Source organism: Stenella coeruleoalba (genome assembly GCF_951394435.1).
Source record: "Stenella coeruleoalba genome assembly, chromosome: 18".
NCBI lineage: Eukaryota > Metazoa > Chordata > Mammalia > Artiodactyla > Delphinidae > Stenella > Stenella coeruleoalba.
This window is the reverse complement of record NC_137164.1, coordinates 66,333,228-66,356,065: the sequence shown is the minus strand read 5'-3', so window position 1 is coordinate 66,356,065 and position 22,838 is coordinate 66,333,228. Positions and strand designations below refer to the sequence as shown.

General features: G+C 49.3%; 1 protein-coding gene across 3 annotated transcripts in view; it reads left to right on the top strand.

Annotated features, from left to right (window-relative positions):
• The window catches only part of STK24 (serine/threonine kinase 24), a 102,408-nt gene that overhangs the window by 16,669 nt on the left and 62,901 nt on the right, over window positions 1-22,838 (top strand). Inside the window, exon 1 of one of the 3 annotated variants that reach the window (XM_079902749.1) lies at window positions 7,449-7,502. The exons of the other annotated variants lie outside the window; for them this stretch is intronic. Coding sequence (XP_079758875.1) covers window positions 7,464-7,502 — 39 coding nt within the window. The 5' untranslated portion in view covers window positions 7,449-7,463. Of the gene's footprint in view, window positions 1-7,448; window positions 7,503-22,838 lie in introns of those variants that run through there. 3 annotated transcript variants of the gene reach the window in all.

Below are 22,838 nucleotides of genomic sequence, written 5' to 3'. Positions count from 1 at the left end.
TCCAGGCTAGGGACCGAGGCTGGTGATTTATGAATCAGGTCATCAGGGGGGTGGTTAGCAATACGAGAACGGGTGTGAGCACCGTGGGGAGGGTGATTGGAAAGGGAGGAGCCCGAGTTCCCGATCTCACAGGCACCTGGGTGCTCCACCTGCTTCAGTTGTTATCCACTGTGAGGCCTTCTACTCTGAACTCTTCTGTCACAGCGTCAGGGATTTCCACCCCTGGCCTCAGGGTGGGTGGATGGGCCGGGAGAGGCGCTGTGTGGCTGTTATCAGTGGGAGCAGTTCATGAGCTGATTGCCCAGAAGTCGAGAGCAGCTTGTTGTTTCTCGGGTGATGGGAGTTTTATTAGATAAGTCATATGCCAGAGTTCCAAATACCTAGTATATACTTAATTTTGACCCTGACGCTCTTTAATGTGTAGTTTAGTGAATGTCATGCCTGAAGTAAGTAACTTTTGAATGAACTGGGTAGCAGAATTTAACAAGGATGTTGTTCAGACGTCTTAGCGTTTGGTTACACGGGCAAAAATTGCTGTAGAAGCCTCTAGTTAACTCTAAACCAGGCAGGCTTTCGTTTTACCCCACGTGGCTGGTGCTAGGGTTCCTGGGGTGCTTCTTACCGGCCTGGTGCGCCCTGGAGAGTAATCAGGAAAAATGAAAGCCATGTTGGGGATGGGTTGTTTGGGGATTATGTTATTAAAATAATTTTCTTTAATATTTGTACAGTTGAAGCATCCTAAAATGCCAGTTTTAAACGAGAAGGGGACTTTGGAGTTGGATCTATCTAGTTGGTTCAGTTTAATCTCTTAAGAAGCACGATGTCTTAGAATACTTGGGGGTCTGGAGATGTCAATTTATAAAACTTGGCAGGTTAAATCAGAACTCCTGATTTATTACAGTTTTAGCCAGAGGTAATTTTAATAATTAAAGTGAAATGGCCCATTTAAAAATTCTGTAAAGAGTAGTGGGCACTAAGTGTTTTGGGGAAGTATGGGCTCTTTGGGGGAGTGGGTGACTGGAACAATGAAGATACTCATTTTTAAAAATAGACTTTATTTTTTAGAGCAGTTTCGGGTCACAAAAAGAATTGAGTGGAAGATGCAGAGATTTTCCCGGGTGGTCTCTGCTGCCCGTCACTGTCCTGCCCCAGATTATATTTTTTATGAGGGATGGCCCTCCATTGACACATCATTATCACCCGAAGTCCATAGTTTATGTTAGGGTTCACTGCTGTTGTGCATTCTGTGGGTTTTCATAAATGTATAAGGACATGTGTCCACCCTTCTAGTATCATGCAGAATAGTTTCACTGCCCTAAAAATAAAGGAGGGTGTTTTTAAAGCATGTCGTTTGGATTCTGCTGAAATATTGTTCCGTGAATATGTGCCATTTTTTCCTCCTTAGCTTCTGCAATCCTGAGCTCGGTTTGGTCCTCAGGGTCTCAGTCCCTTGCCATAATTCCAGTTCCTGTGGGAGGCTGTTGGGGATTTTAAGAAGGGAAAATACCACATGGTGCCCCCCCCGTAAAGATTCCTTCTAAAAATTGAGCTGTTACAAACTTTAATTTATTTAAAATATTATAGAAGTAGTATACAACTAATGGTAAAAAAAAAAAATCAAACAGTGCAGAACTGTATGATTTTATTCCCCAGGGGTAACTAATGTTGAAGGCGAGGAGTCTGTGGTTGCCTTAATTGCAAAGGATTGTTCACCGTCTTGCATTTAGAACTGAAGGGAAGGCTGGGAATTCCATGTGATGTTTTTTTCTTCCCTTTCACAGCAGTTCCATCAGAAATGTCACTAACCTCTAACCAAGACCCTTTAAGCAGTCCAATTTCTACCAGCACTTAAGTGCTTTTAATACTCCTGATGAGCCATGATGCTCATTCTTCAGCCAACAGAGACTTAGTGGATGTCTGCTGTGCTTAATGCACCGTGCTCGGGGCTGGGCAAGGGGGCGAGCTGCGCCTGCTGTCCTTAATGTGCTTACAGCCTGGCACTGGCAGACTCTGGCGAGTGCTGGTGGTACAGGGTGATATTAACCAAAAAGTGGGTGAAAGAAAGGAAGCCCTCCTGGAGGAGGTGGCATGTGGGTGTGTATTTGAGAAGTTCTTTAAGGGGCTCTAGTGGGTAAAGGGCACTCCAGGCAGAAGAGATCTGTTCCTAGAATTGGCTGAAGTTTGGGGTGACTGGTGTACATGAGTAAGGTTACGGTTTTTCCTTCCCCTCCTCCTTCCTGAGATAATGGGGAAGAGAAAGTATGGGAAAGCTTTTTGTTTGGAGTATGATAAACGTGCTGAAAAAGGAAGAGGAAATATGATGGGGGTTTCCATCAGGTGGTATCTCCTTCACGGACTGGATAATCCAGATCAACCCTGAAGTGGCCTAGGTGGCTTCTTAGCTTCTTTCTGATGTGCTTGGGGAACAGATAATAAGGAGAGATTGGAAATCTGGGTGGGCTTGAGATTTACCGGCTGGTCACAGTATTCTGTATGTCTCTTTTTAAAACGTTGAGCTTAATCTTCACTCCTGATTCCGAAGACAGGTTTGTTTGTTTTCTTTTTTTTTAAATTGGGTTGAATACACTTGAAGCACAGTAGACAGTATATATGGTTTCGTTTTCTTTTGCATACTTAGAATTGGGCCTCTAGAACGAAACAATAGTTTTTACAAAAACGACTTGCAAATTAGTGATTTTACCTTTGAGCCAAGAGCTCTGGGGCTTCTCTCATCCAGGAAAAGGGTGGCTGTGGCCGTGAACCTTCCTGGGAGGCCAGGGTATTAGGAAGTTCAGTTGGACTCGGGTGATGGTTACTGGTGGTTTGTCTTTTCGGAAGACAAAACTATAGGAGGGGGGCTGCTCCTGTTTTAAGGGGGAAAAACAAAAAGAGGCAGAAGAAACAAGCTTTTACCTTCTCTGAAGCGTTATCTTAGTTGGTAACAACTGACAGTGATGTTTCACGAGTTAGGATGAAAGCCCCTTTGCGGAAGATGGAATCTGGCTGTCATGGGGGACCCTGCAGCATTACAGCTCTAGCCACTGTAAATAAATGTGTGAATGTGTTAACTGAGTGAGATTCCTGTAGAAAAGTCAGGTCATTAAATGAAAGAGTTGTAAGATGTGACAACCTGCTCTGAGGTCACACCGAGCAGAGGCAGGCAGGGAAGAGGTGGGTGGCCTTAGGCTGATGGAGGAAGTTGCTGAGCTTAGCTGACGGTTCGCTGACTGTATTTCAGAAGGTTGCGCAAAAAATTCTTTTCACCGAGACCTTTGTGTTTCGCAGCGTGTGTTATCTATGGTCTCAGGATGCAGTCACCAGGGAGGTTGTATTAGCAGCAGCCCGATTGCAGAGGCCTCTGCATCAGGACCACTGTGGTCCTAGCCCGGGGTCACGACTTGGATAAGGATGCACCTTGAAGGTCATATAGTAGATTAAGTGATTCATTCGTTTTTCCTAGAGAAAGATGTGGTATGAGGGAGAACAGTGATGGGTGTGTGTGGTCAGGTGTGGGATTTGAGGATGAAGCCTTGAGATGGGTCAGCTCCTTGACACTTGCATGATTTATCTATCCACATGCAGCCGTTAGCTGAAATTTACCGTGTGCCACTTGTCTGCGTTTCAACTACTACTGCATGTAACTCGGCAGTTGTGACTCAGAAGAAGAATGCAGCTAAGGCTTCTGATCAGACTGTAATGGGAACATGGGATCATTTGTCATGTACCAGTTTTGTTTTTTTTTTTTTTTTGCGGTATGTGGACCTCTCACTGTTGTGGCCTCTCCCGTTGCAGAGCACAGGCTCCGGACGCGTAGGCTCAGTGGCCATGGCTCACGGGCCTAGCCGCTCCGCGACATGTGGGATCTTCCCGGACCAGGGCACGAACCCGTGTCCCCTACATCGGCAGGCGGACTCTCAACCACTGCGCCACCAGGGAAGCCCTATGTACCAGTTTTAAAAAGTTAATTTTCATATTTTATTCTCAGGAAAACTATAGTATGTATGCGTTTTTTTTGTCCTTTTACAGATGAGTAAACCAAGTCCTAGAGAAACAACTAGTAGGAGGAGGTGGATTTGAACCCACACGCATCTGGCTGCAGGTGCCACGTTCTTTTCTTCACACTATGCCAGGTTCTCCAGTGGCTTTACATACTGGAGTCAAGAATTAGGGTTTCAGTTGAGTTCTCAAGGGGGAAGGGACGGACTGGTGACCCAAGCCCATAAGTGACATCACTTCCCTGAGGGTTTAGCAGCAGATAGTTCAGTATGGATAGGAACTACAGCTGCGGGTTGGTTCACTGGAGTATTTGATCACATGGCTGATTGAGGCTGTGATGCTGACGTCTAGAAAAGGTTACTGCTTGTATATGTTGTGCTTTCTTTCAGTTTGTTCAGTTGGTCAGAAAGAGTTGGTAATAAGGCCAAGGTTATTGGGTTGATCGCTGAACAGAACTGGGGGCCTTGCAGAGAAAACGGTGATTGGCAGTTAAAGGTGACACCTCCTGACCTTCCCCTGCACCACCCTCGCGGCATCCATGCCCTTTCCAGAGTCAGCAGACGAGAGGTGTCTTGGTTACAAATACTGGGAAAACAACTCACAGTCAGCACCCTGGTGAAATTTTTTATCTGCATCTTTTAAATTTTTTTAATGTAAAAAAATGGTGCCTTAAAACAGGTATGGGAAGAAGGAACGCTGAGGCGTTAGAGGGCCCCAGAGATGAAGGGGTGAATAACTCTGAGAAGGTTCACGTGACAAACACAAAGAGTTAATGTGCTGTGTCAGTTTTTAGTGGAGAAAAATCCATCTTCTTGGCTCTTCTGAGCGTGTTGCTTGGTTCTCGATGCCCTTTTTGAAGTGAGAAATGGGACTTAACTTTCCAGGTGGAGGTTTTGCCACCTGCATTTGTAGGAGTGGAGATAAGAGGGCCCGTTTGGGTGATAATTGGGAAGGTGAGCAGCCAGCCTGCTTATCTTCGGGTTGGTTGGAAGGAGGCCTGGTGGCAGGACAGCGGGCAGTCCCGAGGTGGCTGAGGCCTCTGCTGCCTCTGATAAGCGCTTGAATTGGCCGGTGAACGGGAGCCAGCCTCTCCGTTCACCGTATTCTTGGCAGAATTGGTCACCTTATGGCTATAGTGTCCATATCACCTAAGCTTTTTGACAGGTCTGATAATTTCATCATTAAAAAAAAAAAATCCCAAATAAAAAGTCTTCTAAAATGAGTTACTCAAATGCTATTTGAGTTTTGTGACATGATGGAAAGAAAGGAAGGTCTTTGACAGTGAAGGGAGGGGGTCTTTTCATTTATGAGTCTGGCCACTTGAGATCTGCCTGGACTGGTAGGGGACACACCTGACGGGAGAACAGTGTCTTCAGGGAGACGGTGATCAGTGCCACGTGCAGGCTCTAAAAGGGCCTTAATCAGGGTCTGTTGTGGAAGGTGAATCGGCTCATCAGCTGGACCCCTGCATCCTCCTCAGCCTCGGCTTCGTGATCATGTGTCTTGTCACGTCTTTGTCTTGTTCTTTGTCTTGTTCTTTGCCTGCAAGCCACATGTAGTTAAATGTGCTGTCTTTTAAACGGAACGATCTCATTTAACGTAATTTATTTCTGTTCTTATTCTTCAGTGAAACCTAGAATGGCAAAGATTTTAAGAGGAGTGCTGAATTACATCTCCATCTCTTGAGAAATTCCCATGAACTCCCAATTTCTTTAAACTTTCATGTTTCCTGTTTAGCTTCAGAAAAAAAAATCACATGGGTTTAAAAATAAATGCAGATATGGCAGGAGTTACGTCTTCTTGAGATTTGTCAGATGATTTATCTTTTTTAGTCTTTTGTTTATTGGTTCTCCTTATGGAGAGAATTGTTTAAAAGTAATGCAGTAATTACAGTGTTTGGTATAATATAATTCAGGATGTTTAATCTAATATAGAAGGACATTTGCTGCTTTTAGCTTTTTTATTGTAATAGATTGGTTTAGGGTAATGGATCAGAGAGGTCCGATAACTGCTCTTCTGTAGCCAGAATGGTTTGACCCAAGAATTCTGGACTGTAAACTGAAAATCTCCTTCGTGAACCTAGGCCTGGCGTTTGTTGATCTTCTGGTATATATGTGTGTCTGTTCATTAAAAATGGAAATGCTATAGTTCTGCCTTACCTAGTAAATTTGCAAAATAAGCTCATTTTAAACAGTTGGGACAATGCAGAAAAACAGATGAAAAAAATAGATAACCACTGTTAATATTTTAGTGTACATCCTTCCCAAGTTTTTTCCTGTGAATGTATATGACTTGCTTCTCCTCCCCCGCCCCACACAAACACAACAAAAATGGAATTATTCTCTAGGTACTGCTCTGTAATGCGCTCTTCTTTCTTAAACATTGAGATTCTTTTCCATGTCAGTAAATCAACGTTATTTTGAGTGGCTGCTTGGTATTTCATTGTATGGCTGCAGGGTAATTTCTGTAATTAGTTGATGTCTGCTTAGGTAATTTGCAGCTTGAAAAGAAATTATGGTAATCTCCAATGAATATATGAATCTTTCCGCTCGTCTAATTATTTCCTTAGGATAAACCAGAAGAAGTGAGATTTTTTGCTATTTCCTTTTATCCATTTTTAGGTATAATACATATGTATATATGGAATCGTCTTTGCTTCCACATCTGGCATCTTCTGTGTTCCCGTTTATCTTTTTAGTTTTTCCATTTTTACATGATTTTTTGTTCCGTCATTGTTTTCAGCAGTGTCTTGTCTACTTTTTGCTGCTTTTAATGCGATATTTATTTTGGTAATGATTTTTATTATCTTTGTCTCCAACCATGTTGATCCTTTTTTGAGATTTTTAAAAATGAGAGTCCCAGTTTTAATTTTATCGAGTCAAGAAAAATATTTGTCTGAAGTGTTTCCCCCTCCCTTGGAAATTCCTCTGACGTACCATTTTCCTTCTGCCTTTTGCGTATTGTATTTTTTCACTGTCCCTTTCCTTTGAGAGGCATCTCTGCATGCCTGTGTGGGGCTTCCTCTGGCTTAGCAGGTGTCCTGGAGGGGCAGTTCCGTCTGTCCTGCAGGCTGCCCAGCACCAGGGCAGGGACCCCTGTGCCTCTGTCCTGCACCCCTGCCTGCCACCATCCTCTACCCCGCTCGCTCTTCCTTTGGGTGACTCAGCGATCTACTTGTTTGATTGTAGATGGACTTTTTTTCTGATTTTCATTTTGTTAACATTTTATTAACTGTGTGGATCACAGGAGAGCAGCGTAAATGTGCCTTTCGTTTGCCGCCTCTTACTGGAAGTGTCCTTGTACTTATCTTGAAGCCTGGGTTCCCTCGACAGGGCTGACTCCTTCGAATGGGAGCCAGGACGTCCAGGCTTGCCAGTCTGCTGCATGCTGTTCTCATTCAGTGTAGGACCGAGGAGGACCCAGGAGTAAAATGCAGCTTCGTTTGTGTAACAGGAGGTTCATCTGGGATGGAGAGCTGCGTGGATGACCTTACTAGATGTCCAGCGGTAAACCATCTTGATGGAGAGCCTTTAAAGTTCTATTAGTTTGTTTTTTTTAAATTTTATTTTTGGCTGCGCGCGGGCTTTCTCTAGTTGCGGTGAGCGGGGGCTACTCTTCGTCGCGGTGCGTGGCCTCCTCATCGCGGTGGCTTCTCTTGTTGTGGAGCACGGTCTCTAGGCGCGCAGGCTTCAGTAGCTGTGGCACGTGGGCTCAGTAGTTGTGGCGCACGAGCTTAGTTGCTCTTCGGCATGTGGGATTCTCCCGGACCAGGGCTCGAACCCATGTCCCCTGCATTGGCAGGCAGATTCTTAACCGCTGCGCCACCAGGGAAGTCCCTGCCTATTTAAAGCTTCCTTCCACAGTGTTTGCTGATCACAGTTGCCCGTTGGCGGGAGGTTGCGTGAGTCATGAGTCATTCCCATTGGTGGGCTGAGAAAGCAGGAACCCTGTGCTCATGGAGCCTCTGATGCTCCCCCCCCCCCCCGGTTCTGTTCTGACCTGGCCTGGTTCCACCTGCCGCGGCTTCCTTATGGCAGGGACCTGCAGAGGTTGCCTCTCTGGACCTGTTTGGAGAATTGAAGGACTGTTGACAAGAAGCTAGCTCTAAGGACAAACTGTGGGGCAGGGTCTGAAGTCTTTGTGCATCTGGACCAAATCCTTTCTGGGGACACGTCTTGATGATTCCAGCTCGGTATTTCCAGACTTAGCCCGCTGGGGGCTGGCTGGCATTTCCCCCTCAGCAGGGGCGGGGTCCTGGGTCGTGCGTGACTCAGTGATGTCCCGGGGTGCCGCCTGGTGTGGCAGGGTCTGCTGCTCCGATCGCTGACCTCCTTCCTCTGCACGTCCCCTCCCACAGCAGTCAGAGCCCCTTCTGGGGTCCCCACCCGCCCTTGCCCAGCCTGCTGTGGGTTAGGAACCCAGGTCCTCGGCCTTTCTGAGAGTGTGTTGATTGAGGACCAGACTGTTCCGCGGGAGAGCCAAGGGCCCCCTTGTGTGAAGGGCAGCGCGTGCTAACTCAGGCCTCCACATTCGTGGCAGCTGTTTTTGTGCTTAGAGGCCTTTTTGTGCTTCCTGCTTCTGGAGGGTTGAGGTTTCTAAACTCTGACCTCTGAATCCAAGCTGACCTACTGCACTTGAATAGCTGCGTGAGCTTCAGTTAAATACACACGCACTTGCTGGCGCTCTTCAGCCTGGGAGCGAGTTTGTTGCGCTGTTCCTCTGATCTGCCCTTCAAGTGTTTAGTTCTCCTTTTGCGGATGCTCAGCTCTGCGGGGTCTCTCTGTGGAGGGATCTCGGTGAAGGGGGAAGCTTTGGAGGAGGGCATCACCGGCTCTGCTGCAGAGCGGTGCCGAGGCCGTCTCGCGCTCCTTTCCCTGGGTTGGCATTTTCAGGCCCAGGGTGGCTTCGGTTGGGTGGCTTTCCCCTACACTCTGGCTGGAGGGTCTCAGATTTTGTTCTCTGTCCTGTTATCTGCACAACAACCCCGTTCTTGTCAGGCTGTATTTTAACAGTTTTGAGTTTGGAAATTATGGGGTCTGAACTTCAGCTGAGTTGTTGCAGCCATAGCGTGAGTGTTAATGCTTGGACACGTGGATGGGGAAATACAGCAAAAGACAAAGACTTAGAAGGTAAACTCTCTTGCCAACTTTCCCAGGGGTCTGCGTTGCTTCCCCTCAGTTTCACTGTCTCCCCTCCGGGAAAGGAGGATTTGATAGAGAGAGGTGCGGTGGAAATGAGGAGCCAGGAAGCCTGATAATTTATTAATCTCAGGCATGTGACGTTTAACATCTACCTCTTAATGTGAAGTCAGTGGACTGCCTTGTATATTGTTTCCTGGATCTAAGAGGCCAGCTAAATGATGGTTTTCTGAGAAGTAGGAAGTGATAGATGGGTGTGAGAGATTACCGTGTTACCAGCTGAGCTGAACCCAGATCTGCAAGGCTGGCTCAGTTTTAGTTACCATCAGTAAAATGCAGGACTGGGAGAAAGGTGGAACCAACCTTCAGGTAGACAGGTTTTTCTTTTTTCTTTTTTTTTTTTTTTTGGCTGTGCAAAGGATGAGTGAATTGTTTTTGTCAGTTCTTTGCCCTTTAATAGACAGGAGGGACTTGGCTGGACCAGCCCTTACTCAGCTGTATTTACTTAGGTTTGCACACCTTCCAAAAGGTTGCTTATTTCAGTCCCCATTTACAGAGTGGTCAGCACTGGGGCTGGTGGACTGTGGTGCCGGAAGGGAGTAACTCACGAGAGCCGGACACCATGTCCAGAAAATGATACAGTCCTGTGAAGGCCTTGTCTTCAAGCTGGGATCAGAAATAAGAAGTTATAAATGGCCTGTAATCCTCCCCCTCTTCAAAGATTGGGAAACCACAGCACAAAGGTTATTGCCCACAATCATAAAGCAAGTATGTGGTAGGACCAGGCTTTGAACCCCTTCTCCTCAAAAGGCTACACCCTGAACTACGACACTTCACACACACGAGGAAGTGTGTTGTGTTTCTAGGTCTAAACAGCAGATGCTGGTATTGCTGAGACCTGGGATTAAGTGGGACACGCCACATGAATTCCAGGTAGTGTGCGATGTAGCAGGCAGTACGTGCTTACTCATTACTAGTACAGTACTAGTACTAGAAAATAAAATCCTGCATTTCTATTGAAACGCCCTCCTGTCGGGTGCCACTTGGTAGACAGACAAATGGTATGGAGCACAGGTGGGTCGGAGCTTCCTTACAGCATTTAATTCCCCTGGTGCGTTTATTAAGTTGGCTGCTTCTAAGTCAGAAATAACAAATCTTTCACTTAAGAATTTATTTTAAATTAGATTATAATTTTCCCGAACCTCACTTGTTTGAAATCTGATACTTAGATTGTGCTCTTCTCTACTCACAGCCCCAGAGGTGTTTTATTCTTTTGCTATTATGGAGACATAAGGAAAACACTTGTTCTTTTTAAACTTTGAACAAATATTGCACTTCACAGATAGTTGGTCAGGATCCCTCTTGAAGTGTCGGGGTCACGTTTGATCTCGAAGCTTCATGGACACGTTGGCTAGCGGCCTCTACAGGCCGTTCCGTTTGGGCGCTAGATCGGGTGGAAGAGCAGACGGGACGTGGAGCTTGGGTAAATCATGAAGTTATGGAAGAGGACGAAACTTTGTTTTGTTTTTCCAAAAGTCATGCGTCCCCTGGACACCGAGGACATGCCAGGAGTCTTAGGGTGTCGAGGAAGGGTGAGCCGGATGACGTCAGTGCCTTTCCTGCACATCCCGCAGCCACTGGGGAGACAGGTGAACGAAGATACTCCACGTGTGGTCTTTCTGTTAATTAAACAGCTTTGTTGTAGTATATTTTACGTGTCATAAAATGCCCTCCTTCCAGGTGTACAACTCAGTGATTTTTAGTAACTTTACCGACTGGTAAAATCGTCTCCATAAATTAGTGTAGGACATTTTTGTCCCTCATGCTTTTTGTCTTCATCGATTTGCCTTTTCTGGGCATTTCATATCCGTGGAGTCACACAGCATGTGGTCACTCGTCACTGGCTTCAGGTTCATGATGTAGCTTGCGTTGGTATGTTGTATTGTAAGGACGCACCACATTTCTCTGTCCTTTCCCCAGAGGATGGACATTGAGGTTGTTTCCAGCGTTTGGCTGTTAGGAGTAATGCTGCTACACACATTTGTGTGTGTGTCTTTGAGTGGCGTGTGTTTTCAGTTCTCTTGAGAGTGGAATTGTCGGGTCCTGTGGTGGTTTTATGCTTATCTTTCCGAGACATCGCCAAACTGCTTTCTGAAGTGGCTGCACCATTTTCCATCCTTCCAGCAGTTTAATATAGGAAGGGACAACATATGGTGGTTTTCATAGATTTTACTGCTTCTTCCAGTATAACATGGATATGTTACATCGATATGGCAAAATGGAGAAAAGCAATCTAATAACAAAAAGGTTGCAGTACAGTATTTACTCTTTGGGAGGCATTTGAGTGTTAGAGCCAGCTTAACTCACCCGTGGAGAAGGTGTGTGCTTCAGGGCGACACGACTGGAGTGAACAGGATGGAAATGGAAAATGGTGTACCAAGTGGACAGCAGGCTGAGATAATAGAAACCGTTTGTCCTCCCTGTTTTGTTTTGGTGGAATAACTCTCTATGTAAGTTTTGGTTATTAACCCATTTCTTTCAGTTGTCCCCCTGAACCGCAGCCCTGGACTCCTGTGTCTCCTCCTTTAGTTTTCCTTATGGTATCTTCCAGAAATCCTGGCAGATTTTGAGAGGGCAGAACAAAGTGATATCTTTACTGTGGTTTTTTCAGTAATGATGAAATTCTTTCACCTCTGTTTGGGTCTAATTAAGGAGCAAGCAAGAAAGAAGGGATGCCAGGGGCCGTGTAGGAAAGAGATAATGAGCCTGGGAGGTTAGGTGGCAGGTGGGCCACTGTGGGAAACTCACTGTAGAGCGATGTTTCCAGCAAAGGAGTGTTCCTGTAGTGTGTGTGAGTGTGTGTGTGTGTGTGTGAGTGAGAGAGAGAGAGAGAGACAGACAGACAGACAGACAGACACTGGGAAGAAGAGAAAAAAGGTCCACAGAGGCGGGAGATGATGAGACCTACCGGGCAGATAAGATAGGCTGACACCTCTCCCCTGGAGCTGAAGGTCAATTTAAGGTGCAGATAAGCCACTGCTGAGGAAGGAATTAGCAGTGGCCCTAAAGCAGAGTGATGGCCCAGGTGGTAACACTTTTCCCTTTGCTAAAACCTGAAGTCCACTGTGATGCTCTGGACGGAGGTTCTGGAAGTCGTGAGAATTTGCTGATTCCCTGTGGATTCGTGACATTGATGCGGGGTGACAGAAAACAAGTATCTGTTGTGATGGCAGGTTATTTCGGAGCCATCACGTCACCGCGGCTCCTGTACCGGCGCTGGGTTCCCTCGGTGGGATCCAGGTTACTGGTGTGGTTGGCAGCGGACAGGGTTTTGCATGTTGGCCGGCTCGATGGTCTAGCGTGGGGATGGGCAAACTACAGCCGCCTGTTTCGGTTGGCTTATGAGCTAAGAATGGGTTTTTACATTTTCAAGTGGTCGTTAAAAAAGAAGAGAGAGGGCTTCCCTGGTGGCACAGTGGTTAAGAATCTGCCGGCCAATGCAGGGGACACGGGTTTGAGCCCTGGTCCAGGAGGATCCCACATGCTGCGGAGCAACTAAGCCCGTGTGCCACAACTACTGAGCCCGCAAGCCACAACTACTGAAGCCCGTGGGCCACAACTTCTGGGCCTGCACTCTAGAGCCCGTGAGCCACAACTACTGAAGCCCGCACGCCACGACTACTGAAGCCCGTGGGCCTAGAGCCCGTGCTCCACAACAAGTGAAGCCACCACAATGAGAAGCCCGCGCACTGCAAGGAAGAGTAGCCCCCACTCGCCGCAACTGGAGAAAGCCCGCGCACAGCAACAAAGACCCAACTCAGCCAAAAATAAAATAAATTAAATTAAATAAATTTTAAAAAAAAGAGAGAGAAGAAGAATGTGCAGCGGAGACTCTTGGGCCCACAGAGCCCAGGGTGTGTGCTCTCTGGGCCTTCAGAGGGGCGGGCTGGCCACCCAGCCCCAGCCCTCCCGGGACGGCACTGCACAGCTGCCTGGGCACGGTCGTCTCCCTGGTGGACACGGAGCCACAGGACTGCTGTGGAACGTGGGCCGGCTAACGCTGAACACAGCTCATGCCCTCTTGCTGCCCCTCCTGGGGGTAAACGGATGCTTAGTGGACCCTGCACCCCACAAGGGGCAGCAGGAGGCCTGCCTTCCTGTTTGTGACAAATCAGCCTTGTCCTTAGCTTTTCTATTCCAGCCATTTTCCCCGATGCCTCTAAAAGCCGAAGGATTTTCAGGTAAAGGAGATGTGATTATTGATTGAAATATACAGATGCCCAAATGTATTTGTTCCCTGACACTGTCGTTCCTGTAGGCTTTTATAAAATACATACAGGAAGGCGAGTTGACCTGCAGGGAATTGGAGGGGGCATCGGATTGTTCTCCTCGAGCTGCTTGTAGCATCCCAGTGCTGTAACCCAAGGCAGGCCATGCCACCTCGGTTCCTCCTGCCAAGCCAGCAGCTTACGCACACTTTCCATTTAGAGGCTGACCCACGATGCACAGGCAGAGTGGGGCTTAACCCCCCGCCACTGGCCGCGGGGGACCTTGTGTAAGTGACCTGCCCTCTGCACCTCAGCTTTCTCAGCTGTGTCATGAGGACCGTGGTCCTTCTCTCCTGGGCCAGCTGTGAGGTCCACAAAGGACCTCACATGAGCCTTCGCGTGGAGGGGCTCTTGGAAACGGGAGCTGCTGCTGTTTGTCAGTGCGTCTTTGCATAGGGTATGGTCGGAATATTTTCCATGGCTGGCTTGTTACTTGCGTTTTGGTTTTAATAAAGGAGGTACCAGGGTCCATTTCTCAATGAGCTATATATAATTTATTTGGAATGCATCGCGTATTTTTCATCAAGTGTTTGCCCAGCAAAACTAGTCTGATTTTGCCCTTTGCCCTGACATCTGGGCCTGCTCGTCACCTCAAAGGAAGCCCAGGCCTTCATCTTCCAGCCAGGGAGACTTTCACTGAAGAGAAGTGTACCCACCATCCGCTGCGGGAGCCTGGCGGCGGCCACAGTTCCCCCCGTGGGGACTCCAGGGTGCTGGGCTTGCCCCGAGCTCTGTGACCCTGGGTGAGCTGCAGCCCCGGGCCCTTGGTTCCCCGGCTCGCTCTGCAGTCAGGCCTCGCGTTCCCGCGGGTGTGAACAAGGCGACCGTGCGGAATGTCCGGCGCAGGGCCTGGGAGCATCTGGTGCTGGGCAGGCGGTCGGCAGAATAGTAGCCAGAGCCTCAGAGCCTTTTGTTCAGTCTGTGCAGAGAGAGAGCTTGACCCCGAGTGAGTGAGGGCGGAGAGCCTCTCCAGGCGGCCTTCCAGCCTGGACCCTCACCTCGCACACCCGGACGGAGCACGTGCTTTCCCCGGGGTGACTCCTCTCTGACCTCTGACCCCACAGAGCTCCGGCCACCTGTTTGCTAAGGCGACGAGCAGATGGGGGCCGGGGGTGTTTATTAGATGCTGAGGCCAGAAACAGGAGATTCACCGGGGTGGTTGCAGTCACTTTTTTCTCATTTTTAATGCTTTTCTAAAACTTGTATTTTCTTGTTAGAGCAGTTTCTACCTTAAACATGCATATAAAAATGAATAGGATGCTGCTACTAGGATTCCCTAAATACTAAGGACAGGAGTTGTAGGAGAATTTCTAGTTATTTGGGTATGTAGGTGTAGACGTAAATTCATAAATTTAACGGCTTCTGTTTTTGTCACACATTGTAGACTATTTATTCAGGTGGATTGAAACACAGGTGTATACCATGGGGGAAGTGAGTTTGCTGAACCGGATTGTGGGGCATTTGTCCCGTACCTGCGAGCAGGCGGGTGAGAGACTGAAAGTGCTGCTTAGAAGAGGCAGTGATGGCGTGGAGACAGGCCAGGAGGGGCTCCCACCGCAGTGAGAGGAGGTTCGGTGTGATATGCAGGAAAGCCTGTTTCTGTGTAAACCTGGGATTTAGGTCTCACACTTAAAAATGACCTCTGGTCAACTAGCTAGGAGTGAGACTTCTTCTGAAGGACGATCTGAGGACGGGAAAAACCTGTGGGCTCTGAGATGATTGGCGGCATCTGCAATTTAAGAGCTCTATGTGGCGAATAAAGGTTTTTCTTTTGGAGACCTTAAATCAGCCGACTAGTTAATGTGAAACACTTGGGGCTAGAGGCGGAGAATGGGTGTCCTTGGTCAGCGAGGTAGGAGAGGAAGGGGTTGGAGAGGAAAAGACTAGAAATGTGAGCTTCGGGGCGGGGGGGACACCCCGTCCCCTGCTCCGACATGATTTTCCCAGGTGAAGAGAAGCAGGTGAACATGCCAGGTGGCCTCCCAGACCAGACCCCTGCTGTCAACCTTGGCTGCCCATTGGAATCTTCGGGGGTGGGCTTAAATAATGCTCGGGCTGGGGCTATCCCCCGAGTTCAGGGTTTGCTGGTCCAGAGTGGGGCTGGGGCACAGGTGGTCCTGACTGGTGTGCAGCCCCGCTGGGCACCGCCGACCTCCCGCCCTGGGGCCTCCCCTGCGCCCAGCGGGGCCCCCAGCGGGCTGCAGCCTCTCCCCCGCGCCCGCGTCCCAGTGGCTTTTGCTCCCTTCTCGGGAGGCTGAGGAGAGGCAGACACCTAGGGTGGTTCCTTCTTCCTCCCGGCCGAGACGCTGCCACATCCGTGGTGCCTTTGAGGGGTGCGGGCAGACTGGGGAGGGGCCCGTAGCAGCTCGCTTCCTGCCCCTCAGGGGGAGCCCTGGGTCCCGAGGCGGCGCTGGGGGTGAGAGAGAAGGTCCTGATCCGAGGCCTGCTTACCAAGTCATCTGTTTGTGTCCGGCTGTGGCTGGCTGCTGGAGGCGGGGGGTCACCGGCCGTCTGGGGGGCCCGCTAACGGATGACCATGACGGTTCCCCAAAGGCAGTAGTGCGCGAGGGGCTTCGCAGGCCGGGGAGGCGCCCGGGGGGCCCCCAAGTTTCTCTGTGCGCTGCTTCCGGAGTTGAATGGGTTTTAGACGGTGCAGATTGCTGGTTAGAGGGTTTCTGGGCAGATCCCCATAAAGGGTATTTGGCCTGTTGGGGGTCTTTTTCTGTTTGTTTATAAACTTTGCATTGGCCTGTGTGTGTGTGTGTGTGTGTGTGTGTGTCTGTGTGTGTGTGTGTCTCTGTGTGTGTGTGTGTGTGTGTCTGTGTGTGTATTCCTGCATGTATTTTATAAAAAGGGCAGCTTGATTTTCAGGTGGGGGAGGTGTGGGAAAGACCCTGAGAAAGAGTGAGCTTTAAACTTGTTACAATCAGAGAAAACCCTTTCCAGGTTAATAGGCTTCATTAGACAGATTGCCCAATTTTAGTTTGAGTACAGAGTGCCTCTTGAAATGTAATGTTAGATTAAACCGATGAGACAGGTTTTCAGGGCATTTTATTTGCGTCTAATTAGCTTAAAGATATTTATGGGAAGAATAATTTGTATTAAAAAAATAGGAATGTAAAGTTAAGCCACACTCTAACATGACAGTAGCTTTAATCTCGTCAGGACCGTGTTGCGTTGTGTTACGCGTGGTTCGTTCTCGGTAACTGTTTTGGCCAGTGTTTTAGTGATTTCTAAAAACGTCTTCAGAGCCGAGCGCTGTTTTAAAGGTGACCTCGCTTGGCCTTGGATGTGCTTTCTGAGAGCGCACGCCCTGCAAGGTAACACAGGCGCCATCTGCGCTCTGGGAAAGGGTTTGCAGTGCACCTCGCTTTCCCCACTTACTTGGGCTGATTTGATCCTCTGACAAACCTGTGCGGTAGATAAACACTTCAGGCACCCTTGTTCCCTTTACTGAGAAGTTAAGACCTTGCTCAAGGTCATGCTGCAAAGCATTACAGCAGGGGAAAATCCCAGGTCTTGTGCGTCTTAATTTTGTGCTCTTTCTATTGTGTTTTGCTGTTAGAACTTGGGAGGCAGTCGTCAACATGCTCGCCCTTTGGAATCAGATGGCCCTGAGTTGCATTTCAGGGTCTGTCAGGTACGCTGTGTCCTTGGACGAGTCCCATAACCACTGTAAGGTGGAGACGACACCTCCTTCAGGAGGGCATTCAGAAATGGTGCTCATCTTTCTCACGGCTTCACTCCACCCAGGCCATGTCCAAGACCAAAGAGTTTCACAGCTTCCAACTGCACCTAAGTTGTGACCTGGGGGAGGCCAGGATTTTGCGAATCTAGCTCGTTTATGGGTGTCAGCGTGAAGCTGCCTTGTGCATTCGAACTTTCTGCAGGTTGTTTTGCAAGGTGATCTCTTAGGCTCAAGTTTCTGCTCAGAAACAGTTAACAGGATTCCTCTTTCACAAACTAAAAGTATGTGTTTCTGTACAGGAAGCATGTGGTCCTCTTGACTAGCTGGTGGGGTGTGCTGTGTGCCCCAGGCCTGTGCTTTTCACATCCTGCCTTCTTTGCTGTAATTCTCCCTGGGCTTGGGCTTTCCTTTTCCATTTAAAATCCCTTGTGCTCATCTAGCTTGAGTCCCTTCTCCTGAGGCTGCCCATGGAGTAGAGCCTTCTTTCCTTCTCTGTTTTAAGGGATCTAGTAGTCACCGTTACAGGAAGGTTAAAAAGGGAGGTTTATGGAACGCTTGGAAGGTTCTCACAGGTGCAATCTTCTGTTTATTTATGGCTCCTAGCATCATTTCTTAGCCCTGAGAGCCTCATACTTGGGGGTGGGGGGTGGGGGTCATTGCATCCCTGTGGCTCAGTGCCCTCTCTGGAGCCTTGTGTTAGAACCCCACCCAGGCCGCAGGGCCCTTGGGCCTCCCTGGCCAGTGGTTTCTTTAACCTGCACCAGGGGTGGCCTCTGTACCTTAGGAGTTTTGCAGATGTTTCCTTCTCTCTTTCTGAGGACGCTCACTCAGGCCTCCTAGAATTCTTCTTGTTCCCTTCCTGAGGGAGAAAAGGCCTCGTTATTTTAGCTGATTTTAAGGTAGTGCCGTGGAGGGTGTGCTGGTTTGTGAGTCCATGATCTGGGTTTCACTTCTCCTTCTAGTTCAGATGAGAGGCTTCTATTCAACCTCGACCAAGTATTTTCAGAAAGAATAGCTCAGTATTAAGTACACACGCAAAAAAACAACTGCAACAACAAAAGTGGTTTCTATTTACTAATGACGTACTGTTTAGCAGATACCACACGAGGAGCTTTCTTTATGTTCTGATTTTATCCCTTCAACGATCTAAGAAGTAAGTAGTGTTACCCCGTTTTACAGGTGTGGAAGCAGGCTGGGTGGTTCAGTGACTCGCTGGTAATTTGGTAGAACTGAGATCTGAACATGTGTTGTTTGGACTCCAGGTGCTTATGGTTGCCTAGATACCCGAATTTTTGTCCGATAAGTTAAATGTTCAGAAGGACAGCATTGAATCTCTCTGTTTGGTAGCTTATTGTTGGGGGGTGGGGGGCGGTTTCTAGTGTCTTTTCTCTCCAGGGCTTGTATAGCTGCTGCCCCAAATGATACTCTGCAGAATCAGAGAAGAGCATCTGGTGCACACTGGGTCTCATAATTTGTTTGGGCTGTGGTTGCATTTTCCTCGTTTCCTCCACGTAATGCTCTGAACTTTGGCTGGGTTTTTGTTTTTTTAAAGTTTTAAAAAAATTTATATTTATTTGTTGCTGTGTTGAGTCTTTGTTGCCGTGCGCAGGCTTTCTCTAGTTGCGGCGAGCGGGGGCTACTCTTCGTTGCGGTGCATGGCCTTCTCATTGCGGTGGCTTCTCTTGTTGCGGAGCACGGGCTCTAGGCGCACGGGCTTCAGTAGTTGTGGCTCGCGGGCTCTAGAGCACAGGCTCAATAGTTGTGGCGCACGGGCCTAGTTGCTCCGCAGCGTGTGGGATCTTCCCGGACCAGGGCTCGAGCCCGTGTCCCCTGCATTGGCAGGCGGATTCCTAACCGCTGCACCACCAGGGAAGCCTCCCCTGGGTGTTTGGTTTGGATTACAGTGTTTGCTTTTTAAGGGGGCCTGGGTGTTGACTGCAGGCACCCATGCTGCTCACTTCTTTGTTGGGTTAGGTTGGCAAGATTATAAGATACATTCTTAAGTGGTAATCATAATCTCAGGGGGGAAAATCATCTGTAAAATGTTAATACCGTTTCAACCAGTGGCATAAAAATCACGCTGTGGCAAAGAGGAGCCCCGGAGCCCTCCCTGCTCCCTTTGCTCAAGGGAGTCCTTAGGGTTGAGAGGGTATGAAACAGCAAATGGGAACTTTTCACCTGTAACAGTGAAATAATAGCGGTCTCTTTGGGGCAGAAGAAGTTCGAGTAGAATTACCGCAGTCGGGATGCAGAGCTCTTTGCGGCCACGTGGAATCTTCCCGTGTTGCCCCTCACTCGTCGCCCCCGCCCCGCCCTACAACCACGGGTCTATTCTCCACGCCTCCAATTCTGTCTCTTGGAGAATTCACTGCGTGTGGAGTCATTACGGTACGTAACCCTGGGTGCTCGGAGACAGTGTTAGGAAGTTGGGTGATGGGAGGGTAAGCGGGGAGAGCAGCAGGAAGCGGAGGTGGGAAGGGGCTTTGCGGTTCAACTTCAGGGCGAGCGTGTGTGACTTCAGTCTCGAGACGGCGTGTTGTCCCGGCTGCTTTAGGCAGTGCAGGGAAACCACGCGCTTCGAGGAAGCCGCTTTCTGCCCGCAGAGTGTGCGGGGGCCTCTGGGGTCGGGGCAGCTGGAGGAGTAGTCGTGGCCGCGGCGGGTGGGTGAGGGAGGGCCGGCGGGGCGGGGTCAGGCGGGAGGCCGGGGGCCGCATGCAGAGACAGTTGGGAGGTAGGGGCAAGAAAGCAACTGCGGTGCAGGCGTTTCCAGCTTTGGGAATGGAAGACAGTAACACTGTTAACGGCGGGACCACGGGGAAAGCCTGGGTGGGAGAGTCGGGCCGATGCAGAAGGACAAGTCTGCGGAAAGCTGCCGGCCCGTAGTGCCCACCTGTGTGCCGGCCTCTGCCCGGGCAGGTGGGGAGGGCAGGGCTCTGAGGCCGAGTTCAGCTCCAGGAGGAGAGTTCTGTGCTTCACTGGGGATGCTTGCCAAGTTCACAAGAGGGGAGGGGCCACACCTAGTCCAGACCCGGCTGAACCCCGGTGCCCTCTTGTCTGTTGCTTCGGGGATGCTGATGTGATAAGGCACAAGTATTAGAACACGGCAGACCTAGACAGTTCCTTTTTCTTTTCCTGGAACTTGGCTTCAGCCCAGACCGTGTTGTCTGTGTAACTGTACGAGTGGTACGTCTGAAGCTGAGGACCTTTGAAAGTTGATTAGTGATGCCAGGTGCATTTTTCCTTGCCAGAAGTGATCAAAAGAACGCAGTAATAGCTGTTCAGGTTTAAAAATATAAAATACTTAAGTCATCATGGAAGTATTTTAATGAATTCTCTCAAAGGATTATGAAATGGGCTGAATTATTGTAGAAGCCTGAGCTCCAGCTGGGCAGCTCTGGACCATCTCTCGGGAAGCGGGGGGAGTTGGAGGGAGCGGCCATCACACCCTTGGATTTCCGCTTCTCAGAGGAACAGGAATCCTGGAGGCTTGGGGCCCCTTTCCCTGTGCTGCATGGCACTGTGACAGCTGCTTCTGCTGTGCTCATGCCTGTTCATTTCCTGTTTCTGGGAGATGCCAGGCTTTGGGGTAGCCTGTGGCCCCGAAACTTCCATATCACGGTTAGTGAGAAAGGTCTGTGGAACTGGGGATTCCAGGTTCCCTGGGCACGTTCCCTTGGCTGTTCAGCTCTTCCCGCGATCCTGAGCCAGCGAAGGCTTTCCTGGGCTTGATGGGGAAGGGGCTTGGGAGCATTTTCACAGCGCAGACCTGTGCCTGGGCCCCCTGAACTGAGGGGGATGCATCTTCTCCGTATTTTGGTCAGTTTCAAGGATCCTGACCTTAGGATGGTTAAGTGTAACAAATGCCCTGGCTTCTCTAAATCTTGAAATTAAAAATAAACAAGAGGGGGTGTGAGTGTATAGAAAGGCTCAGAATTCAGCTGACTAAAGTTTAAAGAGACAGATGGCCTGGAGCTGTCATGAGGAAAAGGGTGATGAAAAAGCCAAAGCCACAGGAAGTAGGAAAACGAGGTGTCACGCGTGTCATTTCCTGAAAACTTTCCCTGAACCTCAAGGCTCCCCCAAATGGGAAGTTGGGCTGTTTCTTGACACAGGAGGGAAAGGTTTTGAGGGTATGGGAGAGACGTGAGCAGAGAAGAGACATCAGTATTTGAGTGCCTTCTTTTATAGACAGTGCCCGGGACACGTCCCGCAGCTGGTGGGTGCCAGATTCCCACTCTTAGTGGCAGTTAATCTGGAGAGATGCTTCTGTTGCTGTTATTTCTTTCTCTCTCCAGCCCTTCCCTCAGGGGAGGAAACACAGACCTAGATGTTGAGTCGCTCGTGGGGTCACACAGGTTAGTGATCGTATTCATGAGACTCACACCGCCTCCCCCCCACCCCGCCTTAGAGCGTGATCTCCTGACTCAGTGCGGGAATGAGAAGGTGGCGCTGGGCATCTAAGTGATGTTCTTTAGTGACTGGTCCCAGACCTGAGTAGTGGGATGTGCAGGTAGCATCCAGCCCCGCCCTTCTGGTCCCCCAGCTCATTGCCCTAGGAGAAGGGAATGGTGGGGGAGGGTCCTGGCCTTCCCCTGCCCAGAGGAGGCCGAGCCTCTGCGTGTCCTGACTCCTGCCCGGGAGGAGCCGGTTGCCTTTCAGGCACGTGGGATGGGTGGGGTGAGGGGCCGGCAGGCCTTTCTAATCTTGGATGATGACCAGTGCTTGGTTCAGCTTAAACCTTTCTGAAAAGAGAATTCTCGAGATGGTTGGCAGGATGGTACCTTTCCTACCAAGGAGATCCACTTTCCTCGGAGAACCGATTCTGGCAGCCGAATCTTGACGTTCCTTCGCGGACTAGGTCATCTCTGGCATTGATTTCCTTACCACACTGCACGGGGTTGCAGTGCATGGTGATGAACTTACGCGAGAATTGCCGAAGGGCGAGGACCCTGCTTGCTTAGGGCCTGCCGTCACCGTCTTGGCAGATCCAGGGCCGGGTTTTATTCCGGTTTATAGCTGGTGACACAGTGGCCAAGAGCATGGAATGCCACACTACACTTGAGCAGATGCGAGACAGAAAAACTGCGCTAACTTCACAGGTGTGGATGCCGGGGAAAGGGCTTTGGGGAGGATGGTCAAAGCAGTATAGTGAAAACAGCTGTTTTCTAAGCGGTTTTAGACCCGGCAAAAGGAAAATCGGGCAATTTATTGAAACGAAACACTCTTCTCCCGAGTGTAGAACATCTGTCTGTACCCTGCCCTCAGGAATGGACACTTTTGTCTGGCAGTGATCGGCGATCTCTATTGAATTCTGTTATCTGTTGGGTGACAAATCCCCCCAGAACTTTGTGCCTAAAACAATAATGATTTAGTATTTCTCACGAACCCTTGGGTTGACCTGGAGTTTTCCCTCAGGTCTCGCTTGGACTCACTCACTGCCCATGGTCGGCAGGAGAGCTGCTGGCCTAAGGTCAGCTAGGGCGCTGGGCGCCCCTCTCCGTGTCTGCAGTTGGCCCGCTGGGGGGCTAGGGCCTGGGTTCTTCTCTGCAGTTCCTCTCCAGCAGCTAGCTCAGGCCTCCTTAGGTGTTGATGGAGGTGAAAGCTGCAGGGCCTCAGGCTTAACCTCGTAAATAGCATAGTGTCTACCCCAGGGCCAGCCCAGAGTCAAGGGTAGCAGCAGGCAGAGTT